This window comes from Callionymus lyra, chromosome 1 (assembly GCF_982586985.1).
Source record: "Callionymus lyra chromosome 1, fCalLyr1.hap1.1, whole genome shotgun sequence".
NCBI classification, from domain to species: domain Eukaryota; kingdom Metazoa; phylum Chordata; class Actinopteri; order Syngnathiformes; family Callionymidae; genus Callionymus; species Callionymus lyra.
In genome coordinates this window covers 45,280,763-45,300,465 of record NC_141818.1, presented here as the reverse complement: position 1 = coordinate 45,300,465, position 19,703 = coordinate 45,280,763, and the positions used below count along the sequence as shown (strand labels likewise).

Genomic DNA, 19,703 nt, shown 5'->3' with positions numbered 1-19,703 from the left:
CGTAACCGTTCGCCAAAATAACTACCCTCACCCCTTTTTGTCTTCTATAAACAGACATATATATATTTATATCTATATCTATATATATATAGATAGATATATCTGCTTATTATTTGACTTAAAACTAGAACACCAATTTAGAATTTTATCTTTCGTTCTGTTTTGTATACAGTGTTGGGCAAGTTACTTTATAAAAAAGTAATGCATTACTCTCATTCAAAGTATTTAGTTAAATAACAATATTAAAGTCTTTCAATTGTAACGAATTACACTACTTTTATTATTACTTTTGAGAAATGAACTTATGCATTAGTATAAGAGGGGAGTGGTGAATGTGAGCAAAATGACCAAAAGCAAAATCAACAGCGTTGTTAAACTTACTTTAAACTCACTTCTCTCACTGCTTCAGATTCAATGCTATGAAACTAATGACGTTTACTGAGAGTGACAGTTCACCCTGAATTCAATTAACTCATTTTCACACCACCCTCATGTCGACTGTGGATTGGAATAATTTTTCTGCGAAATTCGTTCCATTTCAGAGTTACAGGCCAAAATCACGTCATATCTATATTTATGTAGCGACTGGAGCGAACTACTTTGTCCAAAGAGACGCACTTTGAAACATTGGATGATGACTGAAGGCTGGCTGTGGTGGATCCTCACAGCTCCATATAATTCACAGAGGTTCATGTTTTATGTCTTTACTAAATTCCGATGCCATGGAAACCACACAGTGTAGTAGAAGTGATGTGCTGATGTCGTGCTCATTTGATAATGCCCTAAAACGTTGACCAATCACAATTCACGGTTGAAGCTAAATGTCGTATATTTTGATCCTTTTAATACCCGCTAAGTTAACATTTATTGAGCGGAGGAATAATTCATATTAGCACTACTGAAGCGTGAAATGCACGGTACGGTTCACCACTGGCCTCGAGGGTTAACCACTAGTGAAGCTTGATTAGAAGACTTTGGGCGGATCGTAGAACCCGAAGTTATGAATGAGATAACTAAGGGGTTTCCAAGACGGTCACATCGTTCTCTAATGTTTCCAGTCGGTTCCTTTTCTGTGACGCACCGCCGGAACTTCAGGCGGTTGTTGATAAACTCCACATGGTCTCGTGAACCACTTTCTTGCTAATGCGTGTCTCTAAGGAACTTAAGACGAATCTTTAATATAAACATTTTCAATATGTCTCTGTCGTTGTTAAAAAAAGGACTTGCGCTGCTCGGCGATGATATTCAAGGTATGTGGAGCCCATTAGCTTAGCTTTAGCATCTCCCTGTCGTGTTGTCATAGTAGGCTGAGAAAAAGGCTGAATTGTTTTAGTTAAAACTTATCTTTAACTGACTGCAATATACCTTATTGATAACCTTGTTTGTGTATAGGTCAAGAAATTGTTTAACTTATGCAATTTCTACTGTCTTTTTGTGTGTAACACAATCTAAATAATACTTGTATTGGGCTTGAATATTAAGGATATAATTAGAATGAAATCAGATGAACAGAATTCAAATACATGAATGCATTGTTTAATTTTTTTTCATATAAACTGGCAAATGAGAAAACTACGAATAACTATACCATAATACTACATAGGTGGACATTTTTGTTATCACAGCAAATTCACGGTAGAAAGAAAAAAAATAGAGTGCATAGATAACAATAATAATACAAATAATATTGTGGTATAACATTGACAAATGTACAGTAGTAGTGCAAATATTACAACATGCTGTAATAGTGCAACACGGTACAAGTATATACAGTACGTGGAGGGAGGGAGTATTTAATATATAATATGTTTTATGTTTTCATTATATATCCTAACAGCAGTGGCTAGGAAGAAACGATAGAATCTCTCCTTCATGCATCGCATCACGAAATACATATTGTTAAATATGTTATTGGTTTTAACTGCGTGTAATCAAATATGAATGAAGCAAAGACATAACAGTATTTATTTAAAGTATTGCTCTCAAATGATCTGATCATGCATGCAGACCAAACAATTTTGCCGATTTCGTAGGTGACGGCAAAGGGAAGAAGAAGCGACAGAAGCAAACCCCAAATAGGGTCTCTGTGATGGACCTTGTGAGCACGAAGCGGCAGGGCGTCACCAAGCAGGTGAAAAGACTCCAACTCGGTCCTGGCAAGAGCAAAGCTACAGTAAAAGACAAGCACATCAAGTCTGCCATTGGTCAGTCTGTCTCCTCTTTTTATGTGTTGATGTTTCCTACCTTTTTTCAATTTTCTTTCGGCCGTTATCAGTGGCTATCGCCGGGAAGGTGCTGGGTGGATACTTTAATGTCATGTTTGCCTGGTATTTACGTGGTGTTTAAATATGTGTAATTACTTTTATTTCTGTTGTATTCAGAAATGAACTGTGACAGAACTTTGTGAAGTATTTTTTTCCAGAGGCTTATAGAGTGGAGGCTCATGTTGTATCTATAGCCCTTTTTTTAAATAATATAACATTAATGTGCTTATAGTCGGGCAATGTGGGCATGTACTGTATAAACCAAGGGACGGACCCTTCGCATCAAAATTCAAAGTAACTTCTCTTATGTGTTGAGCATTACCATAGCACCTACACTTAAGTCAATATTGTGTTGAGTTTAATTTTCCTTAAAATTAATATTGCAGTTTTGCTTTAAATGTAAATTCTATGTCTACATAGATTTTTTTTTCCTTAGACAATTATTGAAATTATTATTATTGACAATTATCCACATCACATACTGTATATATTTATGTAGATCCATATACCTGACATCATGCAATACCAATTATGTAAGAACTGCATTTAAAATGTGAAATGGCACTGCTGCTCCCAATCCAGTGATGACTGCAGTACCAATATTGGGGCTGTTTGGAAATATAAAAACGCTATGGCTGGAATTAAGATCAAATGAAACTGATTTTTTTTTAAAATTTTCTAATAGTGTGTACATTTCACATTTAGTGATATAAATAACACAACAATGGTCATTTTTGACGTGCTTTTCAAATTGATACCGTTTAGTTTTACCACATGGGGGCGCCAGTGTGATAAAAATACTTATCTGATTCTTACAGATGAGTTCAGGAAGAACCACAAAAAGAGTCACTTGAGTGAAAACCTCAAATACTTCATGCAGACCGAGTACAAGGCGACAGACTCCGATACACTTAAGGTAAAGAGATAACTGGTGTCATGTTTTCACGTTGCATTCAAAAACTCTTGACAGTTTTCTCTGAATATTTTTACCTACAATACCTGTTTGGATCTTATCTAAGTGCTTCCTCCTCACAGTTCCTGATTCATGCCTCACTTTTCTCGTATGTTTTCTAGATACAGAACCAAATGAAGGGTAGACAGTCCAGGAATTGTCCGGCGCCACCAGCCAAGAAGCCCCAAAAACCAGAGTCCCTGTTCTCAGAAGAGGAATTTCAGCGGTTCCAGAAAGAATATTTTGGCAAACTGGTGGAGGAGCAGATATAAATCATTCTACCGACTGTGTTGGATCAGAACATCACCTTCAAAGACTCTTATAAATGTTTCCATCATTTTTGTACCTCATGCTTACACTGCTTGGAAATCAGAGAAATAAAACATTTGTGGAAATTGCATTCGTTTCCTTTATTTTAATAAAACAATGACGAGTACGTTAGTAAAAATATGTAATAAAACTTAAATGGTGTGGCCATCATGAAGTTCAATAGGAACATGTATATTAAAAAACTGAAATACTTGAGTAATAATCCTTTTTGTTATGCCTTGAACTGTATAACGGTCACTAAAATAATTATTTTAAACGTCATTAATGTTTAAAAGGACATTAATGGTAGTTCTTACATATAAGTAAGTCATTTTTATTTATAGAGCGCTTTTCCAGACCAGGGTCACAAAGCGCTTAAACAATCAAAACAATATTCAATAAAGTATACATTTTAAAGATCAAGATAAAACTGATAACACAACAGGAGTTCCAGAAAATCAAGGAAAAGCCTGAACAAATAAAAACGTCTTAAGATGTACAGGTGTTTTTGGGTTATGTGTGTTATAATTCTGAAACATTATATACAACGCTTGTGTTACAACTTAAACTTTCTTTTATTGTCATTGCACAGAAAAAACACGGCAGTAAAACTGGCAACGAAATTTCGTTAAACCATTAAGAAACAGCAAAGAGTGAATGTATATTTAAAAAAAAGTATAAATAAAAAGAATAAGTTAAAAGAAGCTATTTGTTTACATTTTGGTATTTGACCTACATTTTGGGTCATGTATACATTCGGGGTGTCTATTTTGTCATACAACTCCGACCAATCAGAAACGAGATACAAGCGGATCTACTTTCTACTCTAACTGAATCTGCTTCATGCCTCATCCGGGTACTGGAAGGAACGCGGATTAATACTACTTGTGACGCGGCTCTGTATATAGACAAGTAACCACGGTCAGCTCAGGAAGGAAGAGGAACAAGTTCTGATGATCCGCCGCCGTATGTTCGTCGTGTTGTAGCGAACGTTTGCGTCCCGCCACGCAAACAACGACACATTTTCTTGTTAATTCGCGACAACAAACTACTTTAAACATGATGAAAATGGCATTTTAAAGGCGTAGGCGGGTATCTGGCAATCGGCATTAACCTGGCAGGTCGGCGGCGTGTGGCAATTTCTGGCAAAATGGCGTAAGTATTCAATTCCTTGTTCGTAATTATGTCAAAATGGCTGCTCCAAAATAAACTGGCGTACTTGACAGAGGAAGCCTTGTCAAGTGTCACATTTCAAAGGAGTTAAAGTTAATATTTTAAACGAGGTTCGTCTACATCATGTTTTTAACTCAAATCTTCATTTATTTTTTAATTTTTTAAAATGTCTAATAACTTTTAAAAGACGTGAGTTAAGACCATTATTTAGTGAAACTCTTGACAACGTGGCGTGTAAAATGGCGCGCAGACTCAGAGCGGTTTCTTTCCTTGTTGTGAAAATGGCGGATCCACACCCACTTGATGACTGTGACGCGCGGGCGTGGGCGGGATTCCGGACACGCCATGACCAAATTAGGAAATGTTCAACCCCGGGGGTGGGAGGAGCTTCTGTAAATATAGCCCCCCCCCCCTCACTATGAGCCAGATATACAGAGTTATCGTGATAATAACCCTGGTTATTACTAGACATGTGCAGCCATGATATTAATAATTTTAACCTTTTTACCCCCGTTATTTAATTGTTTATCCATCAAGTGATGCACTAAACTTGTTAAGACAACAATGGCGGCCACAGGATCCATCAATTAAATAAAAATGATTAACATCAACATTGGTTAATGACATGATGTTACTACTTACCTGGTGATACAAGTTAATGTAATGAGGGAGGGATCTTTAGACTGCACTATTGTACTGTAATACTCACTGTTGTGTTAGCAGTTTTATCTTGCCCTTCAAAGTATATATTTTATTGAATATTGTTTTGATTGTTTAAGCGCCTTGTGACCCTGGTCTGGAAAAGCACTATAAAAATAAAAATGACTTGCTTACCTACTTACTATTGAACCGTAATACTCACTGTGGCTTTTTTGTTCCCCTGCAGGTATTCCTTGGCGTTCCCCCCCAGCTTTGCTGTTGTCGACAGCAGTGTGGAACCTTTCGACTGGTCACCGCCATCTTTGTACGCAATCTCACGGCTAAAATCCACCGGCGATGAGCCACCTAGCTTTGGAGGACGTGGAGGCCCTGTGCTTCGGTCGGTGATTAAGTGATTGTTTTTTTTTTAACTATAAGAATCTGTTACTAAACACTAATTTTGTTTACAGGGAACTCATTTCTGATGGCTGACCCCATGGGGCCCCTTCTGGACCATGATGATGAAGCTGTTTCTCCCTCCTCGTCTCTCGAAGGAAAGGCTCCAGCCTCGCCCTCGCCTTCACTGTCATTCTCCAACAACACCTCACCCTTGTCTCCGTACCAAGTCCTGTTTTCCGCTCCTCCCTCTCCTCCCGCTACCCCTCCATCTCCTTCTTCTTGCTCCTCCTTCCTGGATATCAAGGTCGGAACCGACTCCACATCCTGGCTCAGTCCTAGCGACCTGCTCGACGACGACGACTTTGGAGCAGAAGTTGGCAAAGGTGATTGTTCAAGTTGGACGTCGAGCCACCATTGAACCAAAAACATCCAGTAGAGGTTTTAACGTTTAATATATAGTCAACATATCACCATTTTTTTTTTTGGGGTGCTCAACATATCTGATAATAATAAAACGGTAATCTGAGAGTTCAGATTTTTCTGGCCATAGATCTGTGAATTATATATATATATAGGTGTTTGAAGATGTTAAAACTGGATAAGATGTTTAGCCTGAACCGACGTGGGTCATAAAAAGCGCGAGGTGTTCCTGTACTCGTTAGTTGGGCGTGTCTGTTGGACTGGTTTGTCCGTATGTACTTTTCTTGAGGATGTGTTGCCAGGTTTTTGTGTGCTGCCAATCTGCAACATTTACTCTTGAAACACAGTGTTGTGAGGCTTTGAGCTATTTTTAAGCGTCTAACCGACTCTCCCTTGCGTGCAGATGATTCCTTCGCCGATGTGGACTGGATGACGGAGAAAATCGACCTGAACGACTTCGACCTGGAGTCTCTCATCTGCTCCTACTCGTCCGACGAGTCCGCCGGCTCCCCAGAGGAGCTCCTGGCCTCCCTTGACCCCCACATAGATCTGGCCCTCGAGTCCATCACCGCTCAACCGGAGGAAATGGAGCTGGATTTTCCCGTCGTTCCTCCGCTCCCTATGGAGCTCTCCGAGTCCGCGGAGGAGGAAAAGACGGAAGTCGCGCTCGACCCCGAAATGGTGATCAAATCTGAGCCGCTCTCGCCCGCCCCCAGTTCTCCGGCTCTTGATCCCGCGATCGAAGATGATCAATCTGACCCGGAGAGTTCCCAGGAGAGTTCCGCGGCCACCAGTGGACCCGATTCGAGTGCGAGCACGCCGTCCACTCGAGCAACTCCCTCATCGAGCGACTGTGACAGCGACTCTGGATTCGAGTCCTTTGTCAACTCGCCGTCTCGCCAGTCTCCGCCCCACTCGCCCGCGAGCGCCTCTTCCTCCAGAACCAAACCGTACTGCAAACCGGAGCCCGGCATTCCTCACAAGCCATCTAAGGTCAAATCGGTGTCTGGGGCTCCTAGGGTGGTGGAGAAGAAGCTGAAGAAGATGGAGCAGAACAAGACGGCTGCGACCCGCTACCGTCAGAAGAAGAGGGTAGAGCAGGATCTGCTCACCGACGAGCTTGAGGAGCTGCAGAAGAAGAACCACGAGCTCCAGGAGGAGGAGGGAGCCATCAGCAAAGAGATCCAGTACCTGAGGAACCTGATGGAGGAGGCACGCAAGCGCCACCTCAGAAAGATCAGCTCAGTGGCTTAGGAAGGGGGTAGCGCCGCTCAGGGGGCTGGGAGCTCGTCGGTGGGGCATCAGAACATGCTCGTCTCTCAGCCCCTTGTCGGACCACCAGATATGTCCATTGTCCCTTGTCAGGTAGTGACGTAGAGCTGGCCTTCAGAGCCCCCGCGGCCATCATTCGTTTCAGAAATGTTCCTGCCATTTTCTTCCCTCCCACAACACTCCAGCCCCAACCTGTTGAACAGCTTCAAGTCCTGAACGGGGCCTCCATTCATATTTGAGTCCAAGAGTTACTTTGCCATCTAGTTTCCGAGCGTGTTTAACTTAAATATTTTCTTTCACTCGTGGACGTCGGCTGTTAGAAGAAGAGAAAAGACCTGATGAATCTCCACTGAGTTGCTGTACAGATGCTTCACTTTTCTTAATAAACATAGTCATTTGCATCTGACCTGAGACCGCTTCATTTTTTTTGGATTTAGTCAATAACCAGTCCAGAGAATGACTTCTTAGTCGATTAAGATTATTATAAACTTTGAATTTGGTGCAGTATGCAAACTTGGTTTCATTTATTAAAATAACTTTTATTCCAGTTCTTCGCTTCATGGTCTGAACCAGAACAACACTTAAAAAGTTAGTGCAGAACGACTTTATTACGTTTGACCTATTTAAAAACTTGCAAGCGCAGAATGTAGTAAAACCTGTTTGGGTTATACAAGTGTGATAGTCTTCCGAAGAAAAGGTGTCGGTTCCCGAAACAAGTTTTCACATGAAACTACTAAAGACTGCGCATAATGGTGACAGCTGCTACCATGCGGCCATGTTTGAAGGGAAAAATCCTTGGAATTTAAAACTAGACAAAACTTATCTCAGAGAGTAGAAAACAGCTTTTCTACACATTTACACAGACGAAGATCGTCTTATCTTCAGCACGGCTATCCTTTGATCTCATGGTTGGTCACATGTAGTAAAAAGAACGGAAAACTGTTGACAGACCCTAACTTAGGCAAGTGATAATTCACCCAAAATTCAAATGTCACTCACTTTCCACTCGCGCTCACGTTGACTAAGGGTTGGGATTATTTTCTGTTCTGTAATGTAGCGACTGGAGCTCAGTTGTCTTCGTCCTCGTGCAAAAAGTCATTTTGAATTTTTGGTGAACTATGACTTTAATGATGAAATACATTATAGTACTTTACCTTCTTTTAATTGTGGTTATTGTTAGATTGTAACAGTCATTATTGCTTTGTATTTGTAGAACATTTCTCATGTCTCTTCTGGGTTCTTGGTTACTTTAGAAATATACTATATTTACTTTATTGTTTATTATCTGGTTATTGCTCCTGATGATAAGGTTCCAGGGTTGAGTCAGTACTTGGGTGACTTAGGTCAGTCTGTCAAACAGCCTGAGAAACCTGGGTGTTGTATTTGACAAAGACTTCTTGTTCAACACTGAAGAAAATTTACCAGAAACTCTTTCCTTCAACTGAGAAAAATCTTTAAATTTAGGAAAATGATGATCTGGAGCTTGTAATCCATGTGTTTGTGTCTTCTTGTTTAGACTATTTTAACAGTTTTTATTCATGTCTAAACAAGAAGGATCTGTCTCGCCTGCACTAAATAACAAAAATAATAAAAAACTCTGCAGCGAGAATTCTGAGCCGCTCTAGTAGAAGAACTCACATTTCAATCCTTAAAACTCTTCACTGGCTGCCAGTTTCTTTCAGGATCAATTTAAAATTCTGGATCTTACTTTCAGAGCTATTCATGGTCAGACCTTCCATCAGTAGATTCTGATCCAGACTTACACCCCAGCTCGGGCTCTGAGGTCTGTGGATCAGAATCTACTGATGGTTCCTGAACACGCTTCAGGACCAGAGGAGAGAAATCCTTCCAGACTGTTGCTCCTAAGCTTTGGAACCATCTCTGTGTTTGATGATCTACTGACTCCTTCAAGAAACATCTTAAAACATTATTTTTTGTGATTTTTCCCTGATTTTCTGGGACTCCTGTGTTCGTCTGATGTTGTCTTGGCCTTTTAAACTATATATTTAAACTGAATTGTTTTAGATTGTTAAAGTGCTTTGTGACCCTGGTCCAGAAAGGCACTTTACAAATAACCTTTACTTTACTACTTCACTATTATTTCCAAACCATCCACTCATTTCTCCTTTGATCTAACAAACATGTACATTAAGCTGTTCTTATAACAATTGTTGTTGTTGTCCTTTTTCCACTTGGTTTCTCTGTGAATGTTGAGTGCAGGTGGTCGAGCAGCTGTGTGGATCCAAGCATGGTGATAAAATCCGCTGAACACACCGAAGGACGCACACACACACACACACACACACACACACACTCGTCTGAGAGATTCCTCAGTCGTGAGAAGGTTGAGTGCGTGGCAGCGGTGATGTGAGGTCGAGGTTGAAAGTGCCCAAAACATAGTGTGCTGGCGACTTGAAGTGCGCACAGAGTCGAACCTTGGAGAATGTTTTGACTAAAAATATTGTTGTCGGGTCGGTGGGAGAACGTGCTTTTGAGCGACACCGGGTCAGATTACACGGCTTCAAACGATACATCAGCACAATTCAATTTTCTGGATGCACGACCCGTGAAGCCTTTGCTGTGCTTCTAACTTTAACGCCATCAGGTGGTGAAATGACTCCAGTTACCCTAAAGCAGGGGTCACCTACGTTTTTTCAGCGAGCTCCACGAGGGTACCTTGTGACCCAGAAGGGCTAGCATTAGTTTTGTACTAAAATCTAATCTTAATATGTACAATTCTGGGTGATAAATGATATTCTTTGAATACACAAATTGATTCATCAATAATTTCCAATGGGGCAACAAGAAGGGAAACACAAAACATAACAAGATGTTTATCGGGCACCATGTTAGTGACCCCGGGCTTAAAGTCTAGAACATAACACAAAGAAACAAGTGGTCCCGTTACACCCTTGGGAGCAAGTAAGTCTAAAATCAGCTACACAAGGACTTCGGAGATGCACAAGAAGATCTGAATTTAACTTAATAAAATAAAAATCTTTAGTTCACTTTTAAGACACATTCTTGGTTTACAATGAAAGAAAAAAGAAGAAAAATGTCGGAGATGAACTGAAAAAAACTGGGCGACTTTTGAAGCCGTGGTCCAAACCTGACCAGACAATCTAATTCTCTCCCCCTCCATGTTTCCATGGCAACATAAAGAGCAGAGACGAAGTGACCTTATAACCATATGGACAATTTGAATGGCAGTCCACTCACATGACTGTGTGAGCAGCGGCAGCTGTTTGTTGAAAGGACATGCATGAGGTGACATGTGGTCCAAACATTAAGTGGGTCAAGAAGTCAAGCAGTGAAAGTACAGAGTAGCTCAGATGTTGTAGACGCTTCATTGCTTCAACACAAATGTTTGCTGATGAGATTACACTTCTCAAGACCACCTCAGCCCTAGACCAGATAGTAAATCAAAGAAAAGAGTGCCCATACCAAGAGTAGACCAAGACCAGATGGTGTTAAGACCAAAATAACACTGAAACTAATGAGTACCAAGACCAGAAAGTATAAAGGCCAAAGTAATACTGAAACCAGAGAGTGCCCAGACCTAGACCAGAAAGTATTGAGAACAAAGTACTACTGAAACCAGAGAGTGCCCAGACCAAGACCAGAAAGTATTGAGACCAAGGTCAGATACGACCAAGACCAGACCAAAACCAGAAAGTGCCTCAACCAAGAGAAGACTTGGACCATAAATTATTGAAACCAATATAATACAGAAACGAGAGGGTGCACAGATCAAGACCAGAAAGTATTGAGGCCAAGGTTGTACTGAAACCAGAGAGTGCCCAGACCAAGACCAGAAAGTATTTAGACCAAGGTACTACTGAAACCAGAGAGTACCCAGACCAAGACCAGAAAGTATTTAGACCAAGGTAATACTGAAACCAGAGAGTACCCAGACCAAGACCAGAAAGTATTGAGACCAAAGTACTACTGAAACCAGAGAGTGCCCAGACCAAGACCAGAAAGTATTTAGACCAAGGTAATACTGAAACCAGAGAGTACCCAGACCAAGACCAGAAAGTATTTAGACCAAGGTACTACTGAAACCAGAGAGTGCCCAGACCAAGACCAGAAAGTATTGAGACCAAAGTACTACTGAAACCAGAGAGTGCCCAGACCAAGACCAGAAAGTATTTAGACCAAGGTAATACTGAAACCAGAGAGTGCCCAGACCAAGACCAGAAAGTAATGAGACCAAAGTACTACTGAAACCAGAGAGTGCCCAGACCAAGACCAGAAAGTATTGAGACCAAAGTACTACTGAAACCAGAGAGTGCCCAGACCAAGACCAGAAAGTATTGAGACCAAGGTCAGATACGACCAAGACCAGACCAAAACCAGAAAGTGCCTCAACCAAGAGAAGACTTGGACCATAAATTATTGAAACCAATATAATACAGAAACGAGAGGGTGCACAGATCAAGACCAGAAAGTATTGAGGCCAAAGTAATACTGAAACCAGAGAGTGCCCAGACCTAGACCAGAAAGTATTGAGAACAAAGTACTACTGAAACCAGAGAGTGCCCAGACCAAGACCAGAAAGTATTGAGACCAAAGTACTACTGAAACCAGAGAGTGCCCAGACCAAGACCAGAAAGTATTGAGACCAAAGTACTACTGAAACCAGAGAGTGCCCAGACCAAGACCAGAAAGTATTTAGACCAAGGTACCTCTGAAACCAGAGAGTGCCCAGACCAAGACCAGAAAGTATTGAGACCAAGGTCAGAGACGACCAAGACCAGACCAAAACCAGAAAGTGCCTCAACCAAGAGAAGACTTGGACCATCAATTATTGAAACCAATATAATACAGAAACGAGAGGGTGCACAGATCAAGATCAGAAAGTATTGAGGCCAAGGTAGTACTGAAACCAGAGAGTGCCCAGACCAAGACCAGAAAGTATTTAGACCAAGGTACTACTGAAACCAGAGAGTACCCAGACCAAGACCAGAAAGTATTTAGACCAAGGTACTACTGAAACCACAGAGTGTCAAGACCAAGACTAGACCAGAGAATGTCAAAACCATGGCATTACCGAGACCAGAGTGTGTCCAAATACTTCACCAAGACAAGAGACTTTGTAGACCAGGACAAGCCAAGTCAGACCTAGTCAAGATTCCTGAGACTAAACCAAGACAGAGACAAAAGTAAGGTTTAAGCATTTGTTTTATCCGAGTTTCAAACTGCACGGTATAAATGTTAGATTGTACATCAGATCCAGGAACATCAAGGCAGGAGCTGGAACCACTTTGTTGTCGCTCACATTCATGCACAACACAATGTCCAGCATTAGCAGGTCTCCTTGAAGCGTCATGTCTGAGATTGTGAGTGGATTCTCGTGCTCCTCTTCAGCTTCTCACAGAGGATCCTCACGTGGCTGAGCTCCTTACTTTGGTCATGAGCTGCAGATTAGAAGACAGATTTACGTGCAGGGAAGTAGGACAACGCCGTGGTCGACTGAGTTACACCTCAAGCCTCAGCCACGACCAGAGAGTGCCTTTGAAACACACTTTTTGACATTTTGAGGACTTCCTGGTACATTCTTTGTTTTACCAGAATGATTTAAGCTACTTGAAAAAACGTTGTTGCAGTTATGAAGAAGTAAATTAGAAAATAGAAGAACAGATCAAAGTAGCCATAATGAGTTTGCTGCTGTTGGTTATTATCTCTAGTTAATTTCGAATTAAGTTTCATCTATTGGTACTACCGGTACTTCAAAAAAACTGATCTTTTCAGTAGCTTTATATCGCCTCCCAACGGCAAAGATTGACATTACAAGTAAAATATTTAGCTCTGCTGGTTAAATTGATCAGTTGCAAAATTCTTAAAAGTGGAGTTTTAAGTCGGTTTCTTTCCTTTTTTTATGTTATTTTTCCCCTCATTAAAACAACAAGATGTAATAAAATAAAACATTAAAACAATAGTATTTTATACATTTCAGACAAATTAAAAAAATATATATATATTTTAAATAAATAGGTAAGTCTCAAAGCCACTTAAAAAAAAAAAATATATATATACATAATAACATAATATATATATATATATATATATATATATATATATACTCTATTAAGTGAGAATCTGATCCTATTTGTATTAATTTGTTAACACAAGAAATTGGACCTCGATCTATGTTTTGGTATTATCCTTATTTTTCGGCAACCATCCTTCTTTATTGAGAATATCAATAAAAAAAATGAAATATTCCCATTATTAATATAGATCTTTGTAAAAAAAACAAAAAAACAAAACAAAACAAATCATTTTTGAAGTAGTGTCGGAAACCATTTAGAAAGCTGTAGGTCCCACTCCATTCCGAAGGGTGGCGGTAAAGAGCTACATTTGGTCATGTGTAACTTTTGCATCACTTCAGGAAAAATGAGTCACTTTCGAAATCGCACATAAATTTGCTCGAGAGGAACTTTTTGTTTCTTTCTATCTCGATCTTCCTCCTCGAACACACCAGGAAACCAGGATCACTTCAAGGCCTTTTGTCGTCGTATGTTTACGAGGCTCTTCGTCGGAAGGTGAGCAACGACGTTAGGAAGCGACGAGTTAATAACGTGATAATAATGTAATAATACAATATATTGTTGAGATATTTTGAAACTGATTCAACGTATGTTTCTGTGGCTGGAACACAGTGACACGTTAACACATGTTGTTAATAATAGAAAGATCGGTAAATAATATGTAACTAGTACAAAAAAAAGGGACATATTGCGTCAAATAAGATGTCGATTGCGTAATAAATGAACAGATTTTTAAATCCTGTTTAATAAAAACGTAAAATACTGCAATTATATACATACGTATGTTTGAATGTTTTCACAATTTATTCTCCTAGGGATATTTTTTGTACAGCTCTAATAATGTTAATTATATATATATATATAATATATAAAATATAAAAAATGTATATGTATAATAGGATTGTTGTTCTGATTTGAGTTAATTTTTCTACAGTTAGCATTTCAAACACAACATAAAATAGAATATATATATATGTTTGTATACATGTGTTTTCCAATAAAAATAAATAAATAAATATATATATATATATATATATATTAACATACTAAGTTAGTGAAAAAAAAATTAAATTACATATATAAGTTAGTTTTACATTTTATATTTTCTATAGTGCTAAAGTAAAATGCGACGATTTATAAATACCAGTAAAAAAATAAATACTAATACTAAATATATATACAAAAAAAAGATCACGAACAGAAGATAAAACGTGTAATTGTCAGTATATCATTTGGTTCTGTTTTTCTACTGCTTATTTTTTGTGTTATCTTGTATAATTTCATGTTTTTATTCTGTACTGACACCGCAAAGAAATTCCATGTTGTACTGATTCTGCTCCTTCTGCGTTTGTCTATTGACTCATTCAAGAAGAATCTTAAGAACTTTATATTTGTGCCTTTTTCTTAATTATCTGGGAACGTCTGTGTTTGTCACTATGATGTCTTGACCTTTTATTATTACTTTCTGCTGTTCACACTGATTTTAAACGCAAACGTAAAAAGATGGATAGTATGTTTCGTCTATGCTCGACAGAATGGCTACATCTCTTGGTCGTCACATCATCTGGGAGTCTGAGGGTCTGGTGGCCTACCTTCACCCCCGGCCCTGGACTCCCGGGTCGGTCATCCTAGAGAGCAGGACGCCTGGAAAACCGGGAGGAAGCATCTTCCAGCTGGAAGAGCCGGAATATCTGTCCTGGCTCTTAGGGGCTCGGGCCGTTTCGAAGCTGCTTTGTGACAAGCTGGACGTTCGGAGATGTGCCATGGTGGCCAGACCTCATGAGGATCGACCGGCCCAGGTCAGCCGGTTCTGCTGTGCGCTTCTTATAAACTTAAAAATATTGTGCTTTTTGTGAAGCTGTTCCTAACAGGCTGAACTGTCTTTTTGGCAGATCTGTGTGCTTCCACTGCATGGCCTAGAGGACGAGTGGTGCCCCCACCTGTCCGGAGGTCCGGAGCACCATGCCCACGACCCAGGGTACTGCACCTCCAAAAATGCCACCCGGTGGGAAGATTCATGCCTGTCTGAAGTCCAGTCCAAAATCCGAGCGAAGCTGCCAAACCCTAAAGCTGAGCCCAACCTGACCTTCCTGGGAGAGGACCCCTCTCACCCGGGCCTCTTTCCCCGCATCATCCGGGGCGAGGAGCAACAGTGGCGTCTGTGGGAGGACCACCAGCACGTGTCCTTCCTCACGCCGTTTCCAAACTCACCGGGGTTCACGGTGCTGATCCCGCGGCGACCGCTGACGTCCGATATCTTCAAGCTGGACAGGAAGGACTACGAGGGGCTGGTACTTGCTGCGAGGAAGGTTTCGGGGCTACTGGTGGACGGGTTGGGAGCCTGGGGCGTGGGGCTGATCTTCGAGGGGTACGAGATCGACTACGCTCACGCTAAGCTTATACCGCTGCTTCGACAGGCATCGGGAATGAGGGGGATTTCCTGCGCTAGGTCGCCCCAAGAGTTCCACGACAAGTACCCGGGGTACGTGACGTCGGAGGACGGGCCTGATGCCGGTCCGGAGTGTCTAGGAGTGATGCACGAAAAAATAACAAAAATGTAAAACATAAAAAACAAAGCCATGGCTTTTATTACTTTTTCACAATAAACATGATTGATTCACTTCTTTTCTGCCTGTTTGTGTTATTATAGTTGGCTAATCTTAATTAGCAACAGAGCTAACGCTAGCCCTAACTGAGTGGTGGGCTATTACATTTCCTTAGGGCAGGGGTGGGCAATTAAAAATTCTTCAAGGGCCACGTTAAATTCTGTGAATGTTGTTAGGGGCCGTCAATCAAAAAGAAAGACAAAAACGAAAAAAGGACATGCGTCATTAGGCCGTGACATTTATTAAGATAAATAAGCTGCATTTTTATTCTCGTTTCAATGAGTTTTTTTTCAATTAATTAAAAAAAAAAGATGTTTCATGGGTTTAATATATCCTCGAAAAAATTACACACAAAGAAGAGGGAAGGGTTATGTGTAAATGTAGATTAATAATAAATACAAAATACATTTGTTAATGCCTTAGAACCATTTATACATGATCAAACATTACTAGGGCCACATAAATACTTTTAATGTAATTGTAATTTGTCCAGGTCTGGCTTAGGGGCTGAATGTTTTTTTTTGATGTGCAAAAATACTCACTAAAAGAACAAAAGTTGAGTTTTGTGTTTAATGAGAAAAAAACAGTGATTTGATCAATAAAGAGAAAAGCCGTATATTAAGAGATAGATTTTAACATGAGAAATTGCTGCGATAAAAGTACAGGAAACTGATAAAATCTACAGCGTCACACGTCGACGTTGTGGTGATTCACGGCAAAACAGCTCGCGCAACACTTGCCGTCGACGCGCTCCATCTTGGTGATGTACAGGAGCGGCTCGATGCTGCAGCTCAGGTCCATGATGGCGAAGACGCTGGTGCGGATCTGGCAGAAGAAGACCACGAAAGAGTAGTAGGAGGCGAAGGGCATGAGCGCCACCGGCGGAAGGTAGTTGACCACGATGATGCCCAGGATGATCAGCACCATCCTGAAGGCCTTCTTCTTCACCGGGTGCATGGTCTCCTTGCCCGTCACGGAGCGACGCAGGACCCAGATGATGGAGGTGTTGCAGAAGATCATGACCACGAAGGAGAAGAGGATGACGCCGCTGAACACCTCGTTGACGACCACCACTCCCAGGACGCTCTTGGAGAGTCCGTGGGCCAGGATCAGACCCCAGACCAGGAGGGAGATGCAGATGCGGATGGTGTTGTTCCGGACTATGAAGATGACGGGGTGGACCACGGCCATGTAGCGGTCCAGACAGATGCAAACCTGCAGCAATTGTTAAAAAAAATAGTAATGAAGAGATCTTTGAGATATAAATTGACAGATTACAAAAGTCAAAATAGTTTTTTAGACTAAGACTAGATTAAAAAAAAATTCTGGTGAATAACGGACAATAAATAGGGCTTTGAGAAATAGCCACCATCCATAAACGTGGTAAGAAATCCAAGGACTCACCAAGAAGAGCAAAGCAACGTCCTTGATTCCGTAGGCGAATCTCTGCAGGTACCAGATGCGAGCGTCGTTGAGCAGCAGCCGGTTCACCATGTCCACCGGGGTCATCAGGCAGAAGCAAGTGTCCAGCAGTGCCAGGTTAAAGATGAATATGTTGGAGGTGGCGGCGTCGCTTTTCCTGGAGGCGATCTGCCAAAGCACCAGCACGTTGCAAGGCGTCCCCACCGCCAAGTTGAAGACCTTCACGCCGAAGTAGAAGACGAAGCCGTAAGGAGCGACGGCGCACTCTGGGAACTGGTACCACAGCAGGGCGGTGGCGGTGAGGTTGGAAGTGGCGTTGGACATGTCGAAGTCTCCGATCCCAGAAGAAACGGTGTTCAGGATCTGGGGACCACTGACTCTCTGTTGGGACTTGTTAGTAGATTCAGTGAGCGTAGAAGATACTTTCTTCAGAGAATCCACAGAGTCAACATCGGATACATGGTCAAGCTTAAATACTCAATAATTCCTTTTACGCGTGAACCTAATGGTCACTTCTTTACCGGCCCGTCTTCCGCTCAAACGGACTCTCACAGTTGTTCCTCTTCGCCTCGGGTGTGAGGGTTTTAATAAACAACTGATGCAAGGGAGCGTCGCTGAGAAATGCAACGCAATATGTGACTAACGTCCACAGACTGTGAGACAGAGTCTGCTGGGATCACCGGTCCAGAAAACAAACAAATGAACAAACTCATTATTTTCTTTCTCACTGACTAATTAAACATGGACATCGCCACCTACAGCTGGCGCTAAGAGATGTGAAGACATTAAAGACAAACGTTATTTTAGACTCCAGTGTGTACAATTCTTTTACTTCGGTTTATTCTCTCCTAGTCTCTGATCCCATGGTCCACATCAGGCCCACAAGAACTATATCTGATCCGGAATATGGTATATATTAAATATCCCCAACTCTTCTTAAGGCGTTATTTTCATTGACAGCACTTATGGTTCATTCTATTCAATTCAATTCAATTCAATTTTATTTAAAGTGTCTTATCATAACAAAGTTATCTCAAGACACTATACAGTTGAAATAAGACTACAGTTGATTAAGGAAAAATAGATCCCAGTAATTCAACAAAGAGCAAGAAACAAAACACTGTACAGTCAGCTGTACAGTGAGCAATGGCGAGGAAAAACTTCCTTTTAGAAGGCAGAAACCTCGAGCGGAACCAGACTCATTGTTGACGGCCTGCCGCTTTGACCGGCTGGGAGGAAGGATGGGGGGGTAGACAGATGGATGAGGAGAGGAGTGAGGGAGGATATAGTGAGAGAAAAGAGGAGAGTGTAGGAGGGTCCATGGAGGTGCTGGAGAGAACTCGGGATCTGATGACGTGGTGAAGATCCTGGATCAGCAGCAGCTCTGGAGGTGGATCCCTGGGGCTCCGGGAGAGAAATAAAAAGGTGTGGGTTTGGGACAAATGTATACAATACACAGGTATACAGACTCCGGTGACGGGTGAAGATATATAGAGGGGAGAGGGGGGGGAGGTTGAAATAGCCAGGCCAGAGGGCACATACCTAGCACAGCAGGATCCAGACACAGGGGCCCAAGCCGCGGCAGGAACCCGCGGGAGACCAGGACCCGGCAGGCGAGATAACCACCAGAGCCAATTCTGTCTCTCCAAACATTTTTGTGGTTTTCAGACTTATTTTCTGATAACATGAAAAATGGCACCAGTTGGCGAACATTTAGTTATTTAAAAACAAATGAAAACTCCCGTATTAAAGTTTTACACACACAATATATATGACTATATTGTGTACATCCTTCTTCATATGTAGACAAATATGGTTATAAATAATATTTTATCACTCACCAGTTTAACAAGTTAATGGAGATAACATGACATCATTTCCATGACCGTCACAGATGGGGTGTGTCGTGTGTCAGTTTGGGTCGAAGGTATTCAAATGTTCCGCTGTCGTCTCCACTTAATGGCCGTCAATCACTCAAGCTCTACGACGTTCCTGATTTTTGGTGACACTTAAAGAGGTAAGACACGTTTGATGAACTCATAGCATGATGATGATGATCCTGGAAATAAAGATAACAATCAATACTAATATAATATTAAATAATGTTAACGTTTCTTTATTTCTTGTTATTATTTTCCACCTGTTTTTTCATGATAAGCTAAAATGCAAATGAAAACTAATTCATGAATTTGAA

General features: G+C 41.1%; 5 protein-coding genes across 5 annotated transcripts in view; 3 read left to right on the top strand and 2 right to left on the bottom strand.

Annotated features, from left to right (window-relative positions):
* Positions 1-19,703, bottom strand: part of sun2 (Sad1 and UNC84 domain containing 2) — a 332,438-nt gene that overhangs the window by 294,901 nt on the left and 17,834 nt on the right. The gene's annotated exons all lie outside the window — the stretch shown is intronic.
* rps19bp1 (ribosomal protein S19 binding protein 1) lies at positions 1,084-3,614 on the top strand. The gene is made up of 4 exons (XM_087785241.1): positions 1,084-1,250; positions 2,034-2,204; positions 3,083-3,180; positions 3,339-3,614. The coding sequence occupies exons 1-4, from the start codon at positions 1,196-1,198 to the stop codon at positions 3,486-3,488; spliced, it is 474 nt and encodes a 157-aa protein (XP_087641367.1). The 5' UTR covers positions 1,084-1,195; the 3' UTR covers positions 3,489-3,614.
* On the top strand, positions 4,442-7,834 carry atf4a (activating transcription factor 4a). Its single transcript, XM_087809816.1, has 4 exons — positions 4,442-4,680; positions 5,585-5,737; positions 5,808-6,119; positions 6,560-7,834. The coding sequence occupies exons 2-4, from the start codon at positions 5,695-5,697 to the stop codon at positions 7,408-7,410; spliced, it is 1,206 nt and encodes a 401-aa protein (XP_087665942.1). The 5' UTR covers positions 4,442-4,680; positions 5,585-5,694; the 3' UTR covers positions 7,411-7,834.
* LOC148089874 (uncharacterized) lies at positions 13,803-16,102 on the top strand. Its single transcript, XM_087785229.1, has 3 exons — positions 13,803-13,976; positions 15,016-15,280; positions 15,374-16,102. The coding sequence occupies exons 1-3, from the start codon at positions 13,951-13,953 to the stop codon at positions 16,040-16,042; spliced, it is 960 nt and encodes a 319-aa protein (XP_087641355.1). The 5' UTR covers positions 13,803-13,950; the 3' UTR covers positions 16,043-16,102.
* Positions 16,775-17,833, bottom strand: LOC148089873 (P2Y purinoceptor 1-like). Its single transcript, XM_087788230.1, has 2 exons — positions 17,492-17,833; positions 16,775-17,302 (listed from the first exon to the last, which is right to left on the bottom strand). The coding sequence occupies exons 1-2, from the start codon at positions 17,831-17,833 to the stop codon at positions 16,775-16,777; spliced, it is 870 nt and encodes a 289-aa protein (XP_087644356.1).

Bases quoted from the DNA above. Each gene is read 5' to 3' on its own strand.
- LOC148089874 (XM_087785229.1), top strand. From the start codon at position 13,951: ATGTTTACGAGGCTCTTCGTCGGAAG. The intron at 13,977-15,015 runs GTGAGCAACGAC...TATGCTCGACAG, and splicing joins ACGAGGCTCTTCGTCGGAAG to AATGGCTACATCTCTTGGTC. The intron at 15,281-15,373 runs GTCAGCCGGTTC...TCTTTTTGGCAG, and splicing joins ATGAGGATCGACCGGCCCAG to ATCTGTGTGCTTCCACTGCA.
- rps19bp1 (XM_087785241.1), top strand. From the start codon at position 1,196: ATGTCTCTGTCGTTGTTAAAAAAAGGACTTGCGCTGCTCGGCGATGAT. The intron at 1,251-2,033 runs GTATGTGGAGCC...CCGATTTCGTAG, and splicing joins GCTCGGCGATGATATTCAAG to GTGACGGCAAAGGGAAGAAG. The intron at 3,181-3,338 runs GTAAAGAGATAA...TATGTTTTCTAG, and splicing joins CAGACTCCGATACACTTAAG to ATACAGAACCAAATGAAGGG.
- atf4a (XM_087809816.1), top strand. From the start codon at position 5,695: ATGAGCCACCTAGCTTTGGAGGACGTGGAGGCCCTGTGCTTCG. The intron at 5,738-5,807 runs GTCGGTGATTAA...TTTTGTTTACAG, and splicing joins CGTGGAGGCCCTGTGCTTCG to GGAACTCATTTCTGATGGCT. The intron at 6,120-6,559 runs GTGATTGTTCAA...CCTTGCGTGCAG, and splicing joins TGGAGCAGAAGTTGGCAAAG to ATGATTCCTTCGCCGATGTG.
- LOC148089873 (XM_087788230.1), bottom strand. From the start codon at position 17,833: ATGTCCAACGCCACTTCCAACCTCACCGCCACCGCCCTGCTGTGGTAC. The intron at 17,303-17,491 runs GTGAGTCCTTGG...CAATTGCTGCAG, and splicing joins ACGTTGCTTTGCTCTTCTTG to GTTTGCATCTGTCTGGACCG.